This window comes from Strongylocentrotus purpuratus, unplaced genomic scaffold, assembly GCF_000002235.5.
Source record: "Strongylocentrotus purpuratus isolate Spur 01 unplaced genomic scaffold, Spur_5.0 spur5_scaffold_21, whole genome shotgun sequence".
NCBI classification, from domain to species: domain Eukaryota; kingdom Metazoa; phylum Echinodermata; class Echinoidea; order Camarodonta; family Strongylocentrotidae; genus Strongylocentrotus; species Strongylocentrotus purpuratus.
Window position 1 is genome coordinate 5298522 of NW_022145607.1, and position 19108 is coordinate 5317629.

At 40.6% G+C, this 19108-nt stretch overlaps 1 protein-coding gene across 2 annotated transcripts in view; it reads left to right on the forward strand.

Annotated features, from left to right (window-relative positions):
* LOC593175 (hairy/enhancer-of-split related with YRPW motif protein) overlaps positions 1–5736 on the forward strand; it is a 28491-nt gene extending 22755 nt beyond the window's left edge. For both annotated transcript variants that reach the window (XM_795651.5, XM_011664489.2), the window contains 2 exons: positions 1475–1586; positions 2960–5736. In XM_795651.5, coding sequence (XP_800744.1) covers positions 1475–1586; positions 2960–3783 — 936 coding nt within the window. In that variant the 3' untranslated portion in view covers positions 3784–5736. The remainder of the gene's footprint in view (positions 1–1474; positions 1587–2959) is intronic.
* Positions 5737–19108: the final 13372 nt, after the last annotated feature.

Here is a 19108-nt window from a genome sequence, read left to right on the forward strand (position 1 = left end):
CCTTGCAGGGCGGTCTAATCCCTCCTGTAAACTATGGCAGATAAGCTTTAAAGACTTTTGACAACAACAAAATCGATTTAGAGCAATTTATATACACGATGATTTAGCCTACATTAATCACGTTAGAATTACGTTATATGTTCGCGCATTTCAATCGATGGCTCCCAAGAAAATTAAAATTACCTCAGGTGGATTTCTTGAAAGCCTTTGCGATCATGTTAATTCCTTGAGCTGTTTCCTCTAATCTGTTTCATGTTATGATTAGTAGTAGTACTAAATTAAAAGAATGAGATATAAATCTGGAAGAAAATATAGGGGTAGAGAAGGGAAAGAGAAGGGAAGAGAAGGTGAAGAGAGAGAGAGATAGAGAGAGAGAGAGAGAGAGAGGGAGAGAGAGAGATGAATATGTATATAGCCCATGTAAGCGAACCATGGAAGAGGCGGAAACAACATCTTAATGTATAACAGTTTTTCTCGATAATCCGAAGAATAAATCTCTTTCAAATTCACTTTCTTGTGGAAGCTTATACGTTATACGTTCAATACCTTAGAGAATATTCGTTTTTATAATATGATGAGTTATGTTTTTCTATACTCTAAATATATATATATATATATATATATATCTAAACACCCTGCGGTTTGAAATGTTCAGTAATCCAAGTCATTGAGTGTATGCTAGAAAGAAGAGTTTCGACGTCATTATGACGTAGACGGCGTATATTAAGTGCCCTTCACGACACTTCGTCGAGAAAGGATTGCGTATGCAGTCGTCGGGGAAAGGTGAAATATCAAATTATTTCACTTGTTTATATAAAGATCGATAACTACTGTTGCATAAAATGATAGTCTTTAATAATAAAATGAAGGATGTAACGAAATGTCTTGCTCATGTTATGCATACATCTGAAGTACTCTATCGTGATGGAGTTTGGTGGGCAGGTTAGATTCCAGAAGAGCACTATATGTCTAGTACGAGTAGTACCACCAATAAAATGGCGTGCAAACGTTCTCTTAATTGATCTCCAATCCCGTGATTAGAATCCGCATACAAGCGAAATACATGCAAATAAAGTCATGCATGCATTTTATATATTCGTATTAGACACTGTTATACGTATAAACATGAGCACGCTCGAAACCAAATGAAGAATCACACGGTTTAACAATTATTGATCGCACATTTTCAGTCTTTCGGTTGAGATTATGATTTAAGTTTCGAATATTCGGGAATAATTTATTTCGATTTTTACGGGATAATGGAGATGCTACGTAAACATGCATGAGATAATGATTAAATCTCGATTAATGAATCAGAATCTAAATATGATATAAATACGGCTCAATACTAATCAATTCGCATCTCTCTCTCTCTCTCTCTCTCTCTCTCACTCTCTCTCTCTCTCTCTCGCTCTCTTTCTCTCTCTTTCTCTCTTTCTCTCTCTCTCTCTCTCTCTCTATTTCTATACTATAGACGGTTGGCGTTGATGAGGCCAGTCTGCTCGAGACCACGGTGGCGTTTTGCAGATCGTTTTCCAGCTCGTCGACAACACCCGACACACATCGCCGTGGAGGGCGACATACAGGTATGTAAAGGCAACAGCCATCAGCTCATGCAAAATGACGATAATGCCATTTGTATTTGTATTATAACATCCTTTTTTATTTTGTCATTTGAACTTGAATTCATAAGCAAAACCTTTTTTTCTTCAAATAAATTATCAAGAAATCTTTATTTTTAACTTTTAACTTTAACTGTTGACTTGGTCTGTCCATGGTCTGTCAGTGTTTCGTCTGTCTCCCCTTCCACCATTGTGGCGACCATTCTGAGATATTTCGTTATTTATCTGTTATTCAGAAGATTTTTTTTCAAAAATTTCGTAGTGGACTTTTTAGTTTCACTTTAGGATTCAGAGGTGATTTATTTTTGTCCCTCACCGCTCACTAACATTATGAGCATGATTTTGAATATTGATTATCTAGATGCGTGATTGTTATAATAAAACCCGTCAGCGGAACATGATCCAGCCCCATCCAATCCCCAGGAAAAGAAATGTTTGTTCAATATGTGCCCCCTCTTTATGTCTAAATTTTAATCAACAAAATGGGCACACCCTTCATCTCCCCCATCGACCCCCGTCTTAGCTCTGTGTGCTGTGAGCATGCACGACGATTCCCCGGTCTAGGTAAACACCACCTCATAGTGGATGTGTGGTACAGTGTTTGTACAGCCCTTTCTCTCGATGTAGTGGTCTTTGAGCGAGACTTGTTTGACAACATGGTTAAGTGGAGCCGTAAGAGACATGCATTGATCGATCAACTGTACCCTCAGGCACCCGATGCCGATGATGTCACTGGCGACTAAAGCTCCCGATCTTTATTAAACAAGGAGAAAAGCTTTTCAACAGAGAACCATCATATACCTTACTCTACTCATATCATTGGACATAATGATACCAAAACAGCCGATACGTTTTGTGCATGCCCATCCACCCAGATGTTGTCCCCCTTTCTTGACAATCTTCCAGACCATGCATAGCTTTAATGATGATTTGTTTTTTTAGTAGTGATATTTTTTTTTTTTTTGGGGGGGGGGGGAATTTCTTTTTTAGATAAGTGTATAACTCCCAGATCCATCAACCATTCCTCAACGTTGTTATATGTTTTACTTGGTACCTGGTATGGTGTGGGAGTAACAGTAGCGGGTAGGGATGAAATGAACTCATTTAATGATGTGACTATGGGTCATGACTTGCCTTTGATGTTTTTCGTCACCTTTCATCATCACCACCCGATTCTAGTTAAGTTGCAGATGCGTACATATAAGTTTTAAACATTTATAAGTAAATGTGAATGATAATGAATGCAAATACAGAGGGGTAATTATGCCTCCAATAATTCAACGTGGTCATTAATATATTCTCATCTCACTTTCTCCCTCTCTTATCTTTTCCTTCAGATGTAAATCTTGCTTTAGAACCATCGACTGGTGAATCGGATCAAATTCAAGATGTGTCTCCTACTGATGCTATCCTGGCCGGTTTCCAGGACTGCATGGAGGAGACAATCCGTTACCTGGTTGATGTCGAAGGTTTCTCTCCTGAAGACGAGGTGGTTGTCGGACTCACTGCCCATCTCCTACAGATTCGTGCCAAACTGGACATTAATAACGACACGACAGCGGCCACGCCCTGGTCATCAGGACGTTCGTCTGACGGAGACGGACCAACGGAATGCGAAGCAACGATGAGCACGCAAACATCGCCTCAAGAAACCAATACATTGTCCCTTGCCCTGTCTGCAGATTCCTCCAATCTGCCATCTTTGCCAACTACTAGTAGAACATTACCGGGTGGGTCTGTAACTCGTGGATTGCCCCCTGCACACTTAATGACACCCTTGACTGTTGATACGAACCAGTACTATGCCTTGCCATCCCCTCTGAATCGTACCGCGTTGGCTTGCGCCATGAAGCCATCGGAACCGCTCCTAGCCGTTGCTTCAACCCGACCAACCCACACCGTTCCAGCAATGACCGCTGCGGCTATCTCTTCGGTCAGCGGTCATCCTTTAACCGCCACCGCGCCCGCGGTGTATTCCAGGCACACCACGGTTACATCCCAACACCAGGTTCAACCGCAGCAGTACCAGTCGGTCATATCAGCCAATGGGTGTTTGATCCCGTGTGTCTCGGCGTCCACCTCCAACCAGAGACCGTATGGTTTCAATCTGAACTATGTTGCTCCCTATGTTGTTGCATGGGTGAGACCTGTACCGGAATAACAGGACACCAATAGAAATGAGTGGGACTGTTCTATAATATGTAAATGTTACCAATGTTGCTGCTTTTCATTGTTGTTAACCTTGCACATGTTCCTGTTATTCTTTTCTTTCAAATGTTTCAAATCTCTTTTCACCTTGAAAATTATTTTGTTTACTTAATTTTTGACCGTTTTTACTAAATCTTTTGTTTCAACAATGTTGCGTAATCCTGTTGCAACTAAACATTAATCAAGTTTGGTGATTTTTCTCCATTATCCTTTGTTATCCCTGCTGAATGAAGTGGGTCCTGTTAGTGAGAAACTCTTGTCATTAGCTCAGAATGGTTGGGTGTCAAGAGGAAGCTTATTCGAACCACTATACTCGAAAATTTCATATTTGTATGACGAAGATGCGATACTTTGATTTGTACTTCTCAAACTATCTGTCGCAAACTGTGTATTATACATGTCGCATTGCCATGAGAGTAACCCTATTCCGTCACTAACGACATTGGTTTAAAAACGATCCATGCCCATCGATTTCTTGGAAAATTATCTTCCCGAGTATCCTCAAACTGGTTGGATTAACGAAAGCATTAAAAGTACAGCTCACATTTTTGAAGATGAGGTAGGATGGATTGACAACTACCCTTTTCTCCTTCTAAAAAGAACATAGATGTCAAAGTACGATATTTCAATTTGTAATCATCATTTTTTATTTTCGGTTGAAGTAAAATTTGAAAGCAAAATATCGGGGTCTGTAGCGGCGATAGATGGCGCAGTGTAATTATTGAATATGGATATTAGAATGTCATTGTTATCGGACTGTTCTGGGATATCGCTTCTACTTTGTCATTGATTCTTGATAGGCCGTTTGATAAAACTCGTTTTGAAATAATAATTTTCCTCGTTTTTGTTTGTGTGGATACCAACATTGTAACATGGAGTGAGTATGGTCTTCACTTCATCCATCACTGAATTCGTTTTAATTCACATTTCTCTTGTTTTTCTCAGTATTATTGTTTAGTACTTAGAAGTATCACGTTTGAACAGAAGTATTCAAACAGCAGTTTTGATGATCATGTTTGTTGGAATTTATCAGGATTTTTGTAATGAAATAAATCAATATTTCTTCATGATCATGATCTTTGTTGCAACTTTGCCTAACAGTGATTACTTTTCAGAAGTTTAAAGTTGAAACAATTAAAGTAAAGTCCTCGGACTAAGCATAACAATGCCATCTGTTAGAAACATGCTTTAAAAATGTTTCAATGTCTAAGCACGAGTTGATTTTGTGCATCTGTACTTAAAATTATGATTAGTCAATAATGAATATTATAAATTGATAAAGATCAACGTTCCAACTGAAGGAAATTCGAAATTTTCAGATTGTTTCTGTTTCGAAGAAACCCTTTCCATACGTTTCATACATCATTTTGTTTCTCTCAGAAAGGGATCTACAACTTTAGATAAAAATGCGCGATTAATTCAACAAACATGTTTCAACTTCCTAATCATTGTCTTATATTGTGTTCAGTTGGTTTTCCAAGTAACTTTGTCTTATTTGACAGTAATCAAGTAACAGCATTATCTTTCAATTTTGAACCACATCTGATGACATGACAATCGAAATTTGTTCTGCCTTCGCTTTTGTCATTTAACATTCCATTCCACCATGCGTTCAACAAGAAAAGGGGAAGTATGGTTGTTGATGTTTTTTCTTTCTTGTAACATTTTGTACATATTACATAATGAACATGTAAATATGTAAAAGAAACTTATTAAAAAAAGCTTTTGAAAAGAAAATATGTGTGTCCGCTTCAATTATTATGCTAGTGTGTTGTAATAATTCGCCTGTCACTGACTAGGTTAGTTGAATTTGTGTTCTACAAGTAATTTCGAGAGAATTTGTTAAAACATAATGTAATAAACACAATTAAAAAAATATAACAAATAATAAAAAGAAACAAAAACACCTATATTTGTACATTGTATAATTTCCCTTGCGGATGTTTTGCAAGCTTCATCCTCGTCGTAGATGGCGCTGTTGTTGATGCAAATACAGAGCAACAGACATCACATAAATCACAAACTGTGGTAGAGATACGGACTCTGAAAAGTGCCGACGAGATGACGAGATAATATGGGGCAAGAAGCTGATGAGTTAAAAGACGAGAATATGAGCTGTTGGAACTCGGGAAGTCAGCTTATTTAGATAACGAAATGCCGCGATGGCGACAGCCCTTAAAAAAGATTGTTAAAAGGGTAGGGGCTATGGGTACTCTGACGTCATTTATTTTCCCCGGCCAAAGTTGCCTCAAAATTTGGGGGTAGGGGTCACCTCATACATGACTAAACTTTCGGCTGACAAGCTATGAAAGGGGGGGGGGGATTGAGCCAAATTATACAGGGGTAACTTCTCCCCCCCCCCCCCCCCCAAAAAAAAAAAATAATAATAATAATAATAATAATAATAATAATAATAATAAATAAATAAATAAAATAATACATAAATAAATAAATAAATAAACAAAAAACAAAACAAAAACAAAAAAACAAACACACGACAACAAAACGGAGAAGTTTCATGCCAAATCATAGGTGATTGATGGAGGACAGTGGACCGGGAGGCATCGTCCTAACTGGTCCTCTCGACTTCCCGTCCCAACAAGCTGACTTTTCGAGTTCCAATGATTCGTCATCTCATCTTCTCGTCCAAACCAAGTCGACTTGACTTGCTTCTCGTCTTCTTTTCATGAATTATCTCGTCATCTCGTCGGTACATTTTAACTACTGAGTATAGATTAATTAAAAATCACAATATCCTGAAGATACATGTAGGTTGGGATTTCAATGGATATCATATATTAGAACACTAGAGGGCATACTTCCTAAAATTTCATGAGGGTTGGGGGCCTCAATGGACCGGTTTACCAAACTTTATGCATATTTTTTAAACAAAGGTTGTTTTTGACAACCTGAAAGCTTTTCCGAGGCTTACCCTATACATCTATTACCACCCTACTTATACATATACCCGTCCTCTGCTGCCTACCTCTACTACCAATTTCAACATCAACAACGACAACAGCAGTAGAACTTGCAACAACAACAACAACACAACATCAGCGCGAAAATTCGATTATCCACTGGTAGGCCGCTTGCGTCTAATTTTTTCGTACGCAACCGCTTTCTCCTACAACCGCCTACAACCTTTCTATGTGAATGTATAGGCCCGAATTCACAAAGGAGGTTTGTCGACAGATCTATACAGGCGCGAATCCAGGATTTCTTAGGGGGGGAGGCCCAAATTTGAAATTATGCGAGCCAAATACTGGTACGTAATGGTGACCAGCAGTGACGTAATTAGGGGTGGGTGGGTGCAGGGAGGGGCGAGTTTTCCCCCTCCCTCCTCCGCGAAGCGCGGAGGCTTTGACATTTCAATAAATTATTAGAGAAAGAAGACGATTCGTTGTACCATTCCCAAAAATAATCCTCGTCTGAATTATGTTTCTCCCTATCCCGCGAGAAGCGCGAATGCTTTTACGTTTCATTAAATCATTATAGAAAGAAGACGATTCGTTGTACCGTTCTCGACTCTTAATCCTTGTCTAAATTCAGTTTCCCCCTCCCCACCCCCTACCGCGCGAAGCGCGGAAGCTTCGACGTTTCATTAAATTATTAGAGAAAGAAGACGATTCGTTGTGTCGTTATCGACTCTTAATCTTCGTCTAAATTCAGTTTTCCCCCAAGCTTTTACGTTTCATTTAATCATTAGAGAAAGAAGACGATTCGTTGTACCGTTCTCGACTCTTAATCCTTGTCTAAATTCAGTCCCCCCCCCCCCCCCCACCCCTCACCCCCCCCCACCCCCTGACTCCCGCGCAAAGCGCGGAAGCTTCGACGTTTCATTTAAATATTAGAGAAAGAAGACGATTCGTTGTACCATTATGACTTTTAATCCTCGTCTAATTTCAGTTTCCCCCCCCCCCTCCCGCGCGAAGCGCGGAAGCTTTTACGTTTCATTAAATCATTAGAGAAAGAAGACGATTCGTTGTACCGTTCTCGACTCTTAATCCTTGTCTAAATTCAGTTCCCCCCCCCCCCCGCTTCGAAGTTTCATTAAATTTTTAGAGAACGAAGACGATTCGTTGTTCCGCTCTCGAAAATAATTTAGTTTCCCCCACCCGCGCGAAGCGCGGAAGCTTTTACGTTTCATTAAATCATTAGAGAAAGAAGACGATTCGTCGTACCGTTCTCGACTCTTAATCCTTGTCTAAATTTCAAAAATGTTCTTTGTCTATTCCCTTTTCTTCCTCTCGACTCTTAATCCTTGTCTAAATTCAGTCCCCCCCCCCCCACCCCCTGACTCCCGCGCAAAGCGCGGAAGCTTCGACGTTTCATTTAAATATTAGAGAAAGAAGACGATTCGTTGTACCGTTATGACTTTTAATCCTCGTCTAATTTCAGTTTCCCCCCCCCCCCCTCCCGCGCGAAGCGCGGAAGCTTTTACGTTTCATTAAATCATTAGAGAAAGAAGACGATTCGTTGTACCGTTCTCGACTTAATCCTTGTCTAAATTCAGTTCCCCCCCCCCCCCCCGCTTCGAAGTTTCATTAAATTTTTAGAGAACGAAGACGATTCGTTGTTCCGCTCTCGAAAATAATTTAGTTTCCCCCACCCGCGCGAAGCGCGGAAGCTTTTACGTTTCATTAAATCATTAGAGAAAGAAGACGATTCGTCGTACCGTTCTCGACTCTTAATCCTTGTCTAAATTTCAAAATGTTCTTTGTCTATTCCCTTTTCTTTCCTACGTCCTCTTCCTTTTCACTCCTCTCTTTTTAAGGCCGGCGTTTATGGGGGACCCCCCCCCCCCTACCGCCCCCTGTCTACGCGCCTGCGGTCAGATGAACATATGTTGATACCCTGTCCGCCCGGAAGCTCAGGGGTTTAAGGTTTTAATTTACGGTCAGATTAGCATTAAGGGGTCCGCCTTAGGGCCCTAGGCGGGGTCCAAGGGGCAGAGCCCCGGAAGTTCAGGAGTTTTAGGCATTTAATTACGGTCAGATGAGCATTATTTTGATACCTAATTGTTACAGTGGCAGGTCACTAATTGGCTTGGGGTTTAGGGGGCGGAGCCCCGAAAACTCAAGGGTTTTAGGCACTCAATTACGGTCAGATGAGTATCAAGGGCTCTTGGTTGGGTCCAGGGGTAGAGCCCCCGGAAGCTCAGGGGTTTTAGGCGTTTAATTACGGTCAGATGAGCATTTTTGATACCTTATTATTTGTGACACTGGCAGGACACTATTTGGCGTGGGGTCCAGGGGGCAGAGCCCCCAGAAATCAGGGGTTTTATGCATTAAATGACCGTCAGATGAGCATCTAAGGGCCCGCCTTAAGGCCCTAGGTGGAATCCAGGGGGCAGAGCCCTTGGGGTTTTAGGCATTTAATCATGGTTAGATGAGCATATTTTGATACCCCATTATAATGTGACACTGGCAGTTAACTATTTTTTCTTTCTCGCTCTCTTTCTTTCTATTTCTCTTTAATATACTTTTTCAGAGAAAGTGTGAGGGGGGGGGGGCTCGAGGATCCCGATCCCCGCCGTTCCGCGGGCCCTGATATGTAGGCATCTCAAGAAGCATTTTCTTGCCTGGCTGTAAATTTAGGAATTTGTCATTTTCCAACAAACGCAAGAAGTGAGGAAATATCTCGGAAAATTATCTCATTTCAGCATTATTTGTAAACCACCGTTTTGGAATTAGAAATAAACCACGTTTGAATTATATTTCTCCAAAGCCCCCCCCCCCCTATCAGTACGCCAGTGCCCCCCCCCCCCCCCCCCCCCCTCCGATCTACACCTTGTTGGCGGGAAAATTGCAACTGATATCCCTTACCTTTCTTCATTCTCTTTTTCTTTCTTTCCCTTTATCTCCTCTTTCCCTTTCCCTTCCCTTCCTTATCTCTCTTTTAGGTTTGCTGGGGGGAGGGGGGGAGGGGCAAGGTCATTTTGGTCCCCACCCCGCTCCACACATTGTTGGCGGGATTAACCGCAACTGATCTCCGCTTCTTTTCCCTTTTCTTTTTTTCTTCCTCTTTTTTGTTCCCTTTTAGCTCTCTTCTTTCCCTTTTCCTTCCTTCTCTCTTTTTTTTAGCGGGGACGGGGGGGGGGGGGGGAGCTAGGGCCTTTTGCCCCCCCCCCCGATCCACAACTTGTTGGCGGGAAAATTGCAACTGATATCCCCCTTCTTTTCTTCTTCCTCTTTTGTCTTTCCCTTTATCTCCTTTTTTTTCTTTTTTCTTTCCCTTTCCTTCCTTCTCTTTTATTTTTTGATTAGGGGGGGGGGAGGGGGAGGCAACAGCCTGGGAGGCAAGTCCTTTCCCCCCCCCCCCCCGATCTCCTTCTTCCCTCTTTTCTTTTCGTCTTCCTCTTCTTTTTTTCCCTTCCTCTCCTCTTTCCCTTTCTCTTCTTTTCCTTCTCTCTCTCTCTCTTTTTTTTTTTTTTTTTTTTTTTTTTTGCGGGGGGGGGGGCAAGGCCCGCTCGGCCTCCCCCCTGGATCCGCGCCTGGGTGTGAGTGTGCTTTGGCTTCGAGTCTATTTTAGGGTAGATTAATGAAGAAAAAAAATATTCCAAAACTTCCCTTCTCTGATCTGGCCCCCCTCTCTCTCTCCCCCCCCCCCCCCCCCCTCTCTCTCTCTCTCTCTCTCTATATATATATCTCTCTCTTTCTCTTTGTATTTCGATCATACATCCCCTTTAATAAGACTAACATAGTTGCAAATTAAAAAAAACACGATTCGTTTTGTAAAAGATTATACTGCATTTCACGTGCTTTTCAAGGAAAAACTAAACTAAGTTTAGATGCATGCATCTGATAGCATGCAAGGTTGATATGAACATTTCTTTAAAAACTTAAAGACTTTCACGATTCATAACATACATTTAAAGGTATCGACCAGTTCAGAAACGCACCCCTCTCAACAAATGGAATGGAAGCTCTTATTACCAATCATGTGAAAGAATATGTTTTGACTAATACGTGATGATACAAATTTTGCCGGGAAACCGCTTACTATTTGGTAAATTACCATATCTATCCGGCCTGGATAGATATCACGTAGTCCCATATACAGTGCGTCCCAGAAAAAACGAAACCGAGAAGTATCGATGTTTTATCATAACTTAATCACAACCATAATTAATGAATGATACATATTTGGAAAGCTTAAAGTCCCTTCTTTCAGTTGATGGTACTCACGTGGTGCATATTTCACGCATGAGTGATTAAAAGCAATTTGAAGGAAGGAAACCAAAAAGACATTTGGCGGGCGGTATCTGAATTTCGAAGAAAAATTCACATTTCTAGAAGGTTGAGTTTCTGCCCTTTCATATGACACCTCAATCAGGAAAAATGAGCCAGGAATGACAAAGTTCTGTTTGTTTAAAGTAGTGCTTGCATTTCCATAATTTTATTAAACGAATTCGTTTTCACTGGCTGCCTGCCGTATCAATAAACGAAATTAAAAAAAGACTTAACTCCGTTTCGTTGACAATCAGCCGTAGACGAGAGTCTTCATGCATGGCTGATTGTCAACGAAACGGAGTTAAGTCTTTTGTCAAATCTGCTTTTTGCTACGGCAGGGACCCAGTGAAAACGAATTCGTTTGTTAAAATTATGGAAATGCAAGCACTACTTTAAACAAACAGAACTTTGTCATTCCTCGCTCATTTTTCCTGATTGAGGTGTCATATGAAAGGGCAGAAACTCAACTATCTAGAAATTTGAATTTTTCTTTGAAATTCAGATACCGCCCGCCAAATTACTTTTTGGTTTCCTTCCTTCAAATTGCTTTTAATCACTCATGCGTGAAATATGAGTAGCATCAACTGAAAGAGGAGACTCTAAGCTTTCCAAATATGTATCATTCATTAATTATGGTTGTGATTAAGTTATGATAAAACATCGATACTCTCGGTTTCGTTTTTTCTGGGACGCACTGTATATACAGAATGTACTAGTTGTAATAAGCGGGGGGGGGGGGATGCGCATACGAGTTGACTGATACTGATTTTTTTGCGGGAAACATCAGATAACATATCAATGAATAATATTACACCAAATTAGGTGGCTAGAAAACTTATTTCATGATAAAAGCAGACAAAATACTATTGTTAGGTGATTTTGACAGGTTTTGAGACAGAAATTTGCATATTAAATATATGCAAATTGATGACGTCATTAATAATTGAAGACAATAAAATAGATTAAAATTATTTTGTCTACCTGTTGTTGTATAATTTACAAAGATTGTTTATTAATTTGATGGATGTTAGACTTATATCTGCTGAGAAACAGGGTAAAGTGTAAGCACATAATTCACAAACCCTAAGAAAATGTACAATACACGGAAAACTGATATGATGACATACAAAATAATGGGAAAAAACATTTATCTACATGAGTTGACTAAGTTTTTTTGCAGGAAACATCAGATAACATATCAATGAATAATTTTACACCAAATTAGGGGTTTGAAAACTTATTTCATGATAATAGCAGACAAAATACAACTTTCAGGTGATTTTGACAGGTTTTGAGACAGAAATTTGCATATCAAAATATATACAAATTTATGACGTCATTAATAATCGAAGACAATAAAATAAAATAAAATAATTTCGTCTACCTATTGTTGTATAGTTTATGAAGATTGTTTATACATTTGGCGGAGATTAGAGTTATATCTGCTGAGAAACAGGGTAAAATGTATAGCACATAATTCACAAACCCTAAGAAAGTGTGCAAAACACGAAAAACTGACATTTTTACATATCTTCAAATAAGGAGCAAAAAAACAGTGTCCAAATGATTTTTTTTTCTTGGGAACGTCTTTTTTCTGATATTATGGATCACAATGAACAAAATGACACCCAAAAAGTAGGATCATAGGGGGGGTGCACGGTAGCCCCCTCTGGCCCACGGACTATTGGAGCTGGGCCTGTATCACGAGTATATACTAGTGGTGAGTCCAAGGGGCGGAGTCCCCGGAAGCGCAGGGGTTTTAGGCTTTAAAATTAAGGTCAGATTAGCATCCAGGGGCCAGCCTTAGGTCCCAAGGTGGGGTCCAGGGGCAGAGCCCCCGGAAGCACAGGGGTATGGGCATTTAATTACGGTCACATGAGCATACTTTCTTTTCTATTTCTTTTTATTTAATTCTCTTTAATATACTTTTTCAAAAGTGTGTGTGGGGGGGGGGGGCTTGAGCCCCCAAGCCCGCCGTAGTAGGCCTCTAAATAGTAAATAAGCACATTTCTTGCCTGACTGTAAATTTTGAAATTTGTCATTCTCCCACAAACGCATAAAAAGTATAATTTACTAAAAAGTGTGGAAAAATCCCGGAAAATTAGACCGTTTCAGCAGCATCTGTAAATCACTGGCATCAAATTAGAACAAAAAAAATCACTTTTAAAGTTTATTTTGGTGGGGGGGGGTAGCAACTGGCTGATTACTTAGACCTATGGTGTCGAGGGGCTCTTTCTTTATTTTTGTTCGGTAATAAATAAGGTTAGTTTATGTGGGTGTCACTCAGGCGCGGACATACGGGGGGCGACGGACCCCCCCCCCCCCCCCTCTTTGAAAAAAAAGGAAAGGAAAGAAAAAGAAAGGAAAGGAAAAAGAAAAGAAAGAAGGGCTAAAAACACGAGTTAGAAATGGACCGATCAAGGCGCTCACTTATCCGTATCAGGGGAAAATACACGGAGTTTGGGGTGAATCAGCCCCCGAAATGCCAAAAAGAGCCCCCGAAAGTCATACAAGTAGCCCCCGAAATTTTTAAAGTATTTTTTCCCTGATCCGTATATAGGACAAGGCCCTGGGGCAGCTAGCCATACTCCGATATTTGGGTCGTTTTCCGATCAGAACTAGCCCTAACTATCATTCCAGGATTTTGTTTCAGAACCTGAGACAAAGTCACCCAATCCCTTTAAGTTTCAAAAAGTAGACTTCATTGACCTGTACATAGGCTTAGGAACCGGGGGGTGCTTGGGGGCACAGCCCCCCCCCCCCCAAAAAAAAAATATATATATATTGGGGGGCTCAGATATCATTGAGCCCCCCCCCCCCCCCAATATTTCGGCCGGGCTCGGTTATCATGAGCCCTCCCCCCCCCCCCCCCCTCCCCAATATTTTGTTCGTGCTGATGAGTTGAGGGAAGTGTATGCCGGAGATATTGACTTTGTAGCATTAACTCGGCAGCTAACAAACCTCCAAGACGTGTATGACGATGAGAGCCTGTTTCAAATCGAGCAAAGCTAGGTTCCATGCAACCGAAACCGGGCTGACCAGATTAAACTTTTAAAAAAAGCAGAAACACGAAGTTGAAAACCATCCAGAGACTCCCAATAAATTGCGTTACTTATTAATTAATTATTTCATTACAAATCTTTATTCTCATTTTTCTAATAAAGACTATAACTGATTTTCTTATAAAATTGAAGATATTTATGGCGTATATATTCAATATGAATGAACGCCACAAAACATTTACCAACAACAACAACAACGATGAGAGGAAACGTATCAAATACATTAAAACAATCTGTGAGATTTTCAACAACAGTCCAATCTATAAGAGATCATTCTCAGAGGTACACATTCTTCTTCTCATTTACCTTACCATCCCGGTTACAACGGCAACTTGCGAGAGAACATTCTCTGTCTTGAAAGGGATCAAAACTTATCTGATAAGTACAATGACCCAAAGAAAGCTCAACCAAAGCTTAATATTACTCATATATAAATCTCGTACAGATAAACTGGACTTGAAAAATATTGCCCAAAACTTTGTTTCCAGGAACACAAGAAGACAAAACTTCTTTGGCACATTTGTCTGAGGCTGCATGTGCACCTCAAAAGAAGAGAAGTCTGAAATTTTTCGGCGCGATGACATAGACGAGGAACAAAGAATTTATTTACAGGTGCAAATTAAAGACAAAGGAGGATCTCAGAAGTATATTTTTTGGGTGGTGCCACATTTCAGTTTTTAAATATGTCCGTTTATAGGCATTACAATAAAAGTTTTGTTTTTCACGTTCCTGGGGTATTATTTTTTCCAAAGGTGTTAAATGTGTGTTATTTTAACACCTAGTACTTTGTCTTACTTAATAAAAATGAACTGAATATCTTACAATTTAACGATTTCTTCAAGTAGGCCTACTTTTATTAATTTCTTCAACTGCTTAAAATTAAGGCTACAAATGCTTTGTTACTGTAGAGCTGTAGTGTGAACAGGCTACTTAGTAATTCACATTTATAGATTGGTGCACATCATTATGCTTGATCATCCTCTCCTATCTGTTTGTTGTCATTCCTCTGTTAGTCATCCTTTATTTGCTACCTATGATATTTGAATATTCATTATTTCCTTTTATTATATAAATGAACATGTAAATACCTATTTATGCAAAATAAACCCTGGAGGTTTAAAGTTGTAAAGCCCAGGGCAATTCAACACACGCAATCATGAAATAAGGGTGTCTTTATCGAAGTGTCTCTGTAAGTTTAGAACCACGCCTACCCGCTCAGGCCACCCTACATTCAGGGGCGTCGCAAAAGGGGGGGGGTGTGAGGTTGAAGCCGGTGGGATTTTTTTTATGTCGGTCGGCCAGCAATTTTTTCCCCTTCGAACTGTGACTTTTTATCGGACAAAGAAACATTTTTGAAAATTCACACAATGATTTAGAGTCGGTACAATGAATCGTCTTCTTTTTCTAATAATTTAATGAAACGTCGAAGCTCCCGCGCTTCGCGCGAGAGGGGGAAAACTGAATTCAGACACTTAGGGTTAAGAGTATAGAGAACGGTATACAACAAATCGTCTTCTTTCTATAATAATTTAATGAAACGTCTAAGCTTCCGCGCAAGGGTGTCGATTTGTATCCGTGGTTGGGGGGGATGATAGGTGCCAAAATATTTTTGGCAATGGATCAAAGCAATCAAGAGGTAGAAGCGTGTGGCAAGTTGCACCCCTCCCAAGCGCGTAGCCAGGATTTCATTTTAGGGGGCGGTAGTGAGCACGCGAAGCGCGGTCCCTAGGGGGTTGCGTGCAGGGAGGGGGAGTCCCCCCCCCCCCCGAAGCGCGGAAGCTTTGACGTTTCACTAAATTATTAGAGAAAGAAGACGATTCGTTGGACCGTTCTCGACTCTTAATCCTTGTTTGAATCAAGTTCCCCTTCCTCCGCGCGTAGCGCGGAAGCTCTGACGTTTCATTAGATTATTAAAGACAGAAGACGATTCGACGTACCATTCTCAACTCTTAATCCTTGCTTGAATCAATTCCCCCTTCCTCCGCACATAGCGCGGAAGCTCTGACGTTACATTAGATTATTAAAGAAAGAAGACGATCCTATGTACCATTTTCGACTCTTAATCCTTGTCTGAATTCATTTTCGACCATTCCTGCGCGAAGCGCGGAAGCTTTCACATTAGAGAAAGAAGACGATTTGTTGTATCGTGTCCTTCATGAATTCAGTTTCTCCCCTACCGCGCGAAGCGCGGAAGCTTTGACGTTTCACTAAATTATTAGAGACAGAAGACGATTCGTTGGACCGTTCTCGACTCTTAATCCTTGTTTGATTCAAGTTCCCCTTCCTCCGCGCGTAGCGCGGAAGCTCTGACGTTTCATCAGATTATTAAAGAAAGAAGACGATTCGATGTACCATTCTCGACTCTTAATCCTTAATGTTTGAATCAAATTCCCCCTTCCCCGCGCATAGCGCGGAAGCTCTGATGTTTCATTAGATGATTAAAGAAAGAAGAAGATCCTATGTACCATTCTCGACTCTTAATCCTTGTCTGAATTCATTTTCGCCCATTCCTGCGCGAAGCGCGGAAGCTTTCACATTAGTGAAAGAAGACGATTTGTTGTATCGTGTCCTTCATGAATGCAGTTTCCCCCCTACCGCGCGAAGCGCGGAACCTTTAACGTTTCAATAAATTATTACTCTTAATCCTTGTCTGTATTCATTTTCGCCCATTCCGCGCTTAGCGCGGAAGCTTTCACGTTTCATTAAATTATTTGTAAAAGAAGACGCTTCGTTGTACTGTTCTCTATATTAATCCTTGTCTGAATTCAGTTTCCCCACTGAAAATAATTTGTGTTACAAATAAGTTGTGACATAATAATCTTTCTCCAAAAATGAAAAATGTTTTAGGAAATATCAGGAAATAAAATGAGTGAAAAAAACAAAAATAAAGATACAATGACGTGAATTTTAAAAAGGGTGAACGGAAACAACACAACAACTAGAGAACTATTTTATAAGTCATACTAATGTCCGAAAATCTTTCTCCTTGTCTCCGATCTCATCACGAAATCGTCACAGAGTTCATCTATGTTAACACTGTCCAGGATTGTCTGATGTGCATTGCAGATTGCTACTTTTGCGCTTCGCGCTTAACATTTAGCTCGTTGCCTTCACGCTGCGTCTTTGCATTTGGCGCACTGCATTTCTATGATGCTGTTGATTGAACAATTGAATAAATTCATCAATTCCTGATGAAGCCGTATGAGCGAGAATTCAATTTATTCTTGTCTCATATACGGTTGTCTTATTTACTTCGTATATATGTATGTATTATGAAAATGAGATAGCAAAATGTGTATATTGATGATCATCTTGCGAGTAATAACCATTAACTACTCTCATCGGGCTCTCATCCTTAATTTTTCTCTTCATTTTTTTTTTTTGATGGTGAATTATTGGGGGGGGGGGATGATTGTACAGGCCATCCCCCCCACCTGGAATATTGGGGGGGATATATCCCCCCCCCATCCCCCCCCCCTCCCCCCCCCCCCCCCCGGGATCGACACCCATGCTTCCGCGCTTCGCGTGGGACGGGGAAACTGAATTCAGACAAGGATTAAGAGTCGAGAACGGTACAACAAATCGTCTTCTTTTCATAATAATTTAATGAAACGTCTAAGCTACCGCGCTTCGCGCGGGAGGCCTTTCACCCACCCCTACCCCACCTAGGGAGCGCTTTGCGTGCTCTTTAAGTGATTCGCTTGCCCAATACCGCCCCTCCCTTAAATAAGATCCTACCTACGCGCCTGCATTAAAATATATAGCTATGATGCTTACTAAGTTGACGAAATAATTTGTATATTTATGTCGTCGACGAAAATGACCATTTGCGCATAACAATTTAGCCTTTGGCCTCGGGTTTATAGGGTTACATTTGTAGATATTGGGACATTTAATTTTGTCGGTAATTGGTGGCTTGTTTTGTCGGTAATCGTTGGCCTCTATACCCCCCCCCCCCCCCCCACTGAAAAAGGTCTAGCGACGCCCCTGACGACACATCAGGCCTATACTTGCGTTTTGTGAGAGGCTCAAGTATCCGGGCCAGCTATTTATAGTTGAGTAATTTTTGAAGAAAAACAAAACGAGTACTCGCTCTCCAATCGTATTGGTTATTTGGGAATTTCGAATGTCATCAAATATGTTTTTTTCCTTTTAACCAAATGATTGTTTTGCGACTCAATTCAGGCCTGACTAGATATAATTTTTTTCGTTAGGCAACAGACAAGTAATTTAGTCATATACCTGATTAACATTTGAAGATTTCCTACACTAATGCCTGGCCGTGCGTAACCCATATTTGAACGCTAAGTTGCACCTGAAATTGCAACATGTGCATTACAAGCTCAAAATGCTTTATTTCATACAAATACACCAACAAAAAATCCCAAAAGCTTGAATGCATACTATTTCACAAGATGTAATTAAACAATATGAATGATATTAATGATACACTTACATGTACATGCAAATGCATGATCATTTTTGCGCTTCTTGCTCCCAGCAAGATAGTTTCCTTCTACATTTAATTTTGTTGCTGTTGTGAGTTTATATTCATATTTTTGTTATCAAACAGGAATAAATAAATGTTATAAATACATTTGTACAATGATAGTTGTACAATGATGATAGAAGAACCAATGAAAATCGCAACTGATCTTCCTTAATTCCTTTTTTTTTTCCTCTTTGTTTCCTGTCCCTTTCTCTCCTCTTTCCCTTTCACCTCCCTTCTCCTTCTCTCTCTCTCTCTCTCTCTCTCTCTCTCTCTCTCTTTGCTGAGGGGGGGGGGGTAGGGGTACAAATTGGGACAAATTGCAACTGATCTCCCCTACCTTTCTTCTTCCTCTCCCCCCCCCCCCCTTTCCCTTCCCTTACTTCGCTCTCTCTCTCTCTCTCTCTCTCTCATTTAAGTTTGCTGAGGGAGGCAGGGGCCTTTCGCCCCCTCCCCCCGATCCACACGATGTTAGTGGGATTAATCGCAACT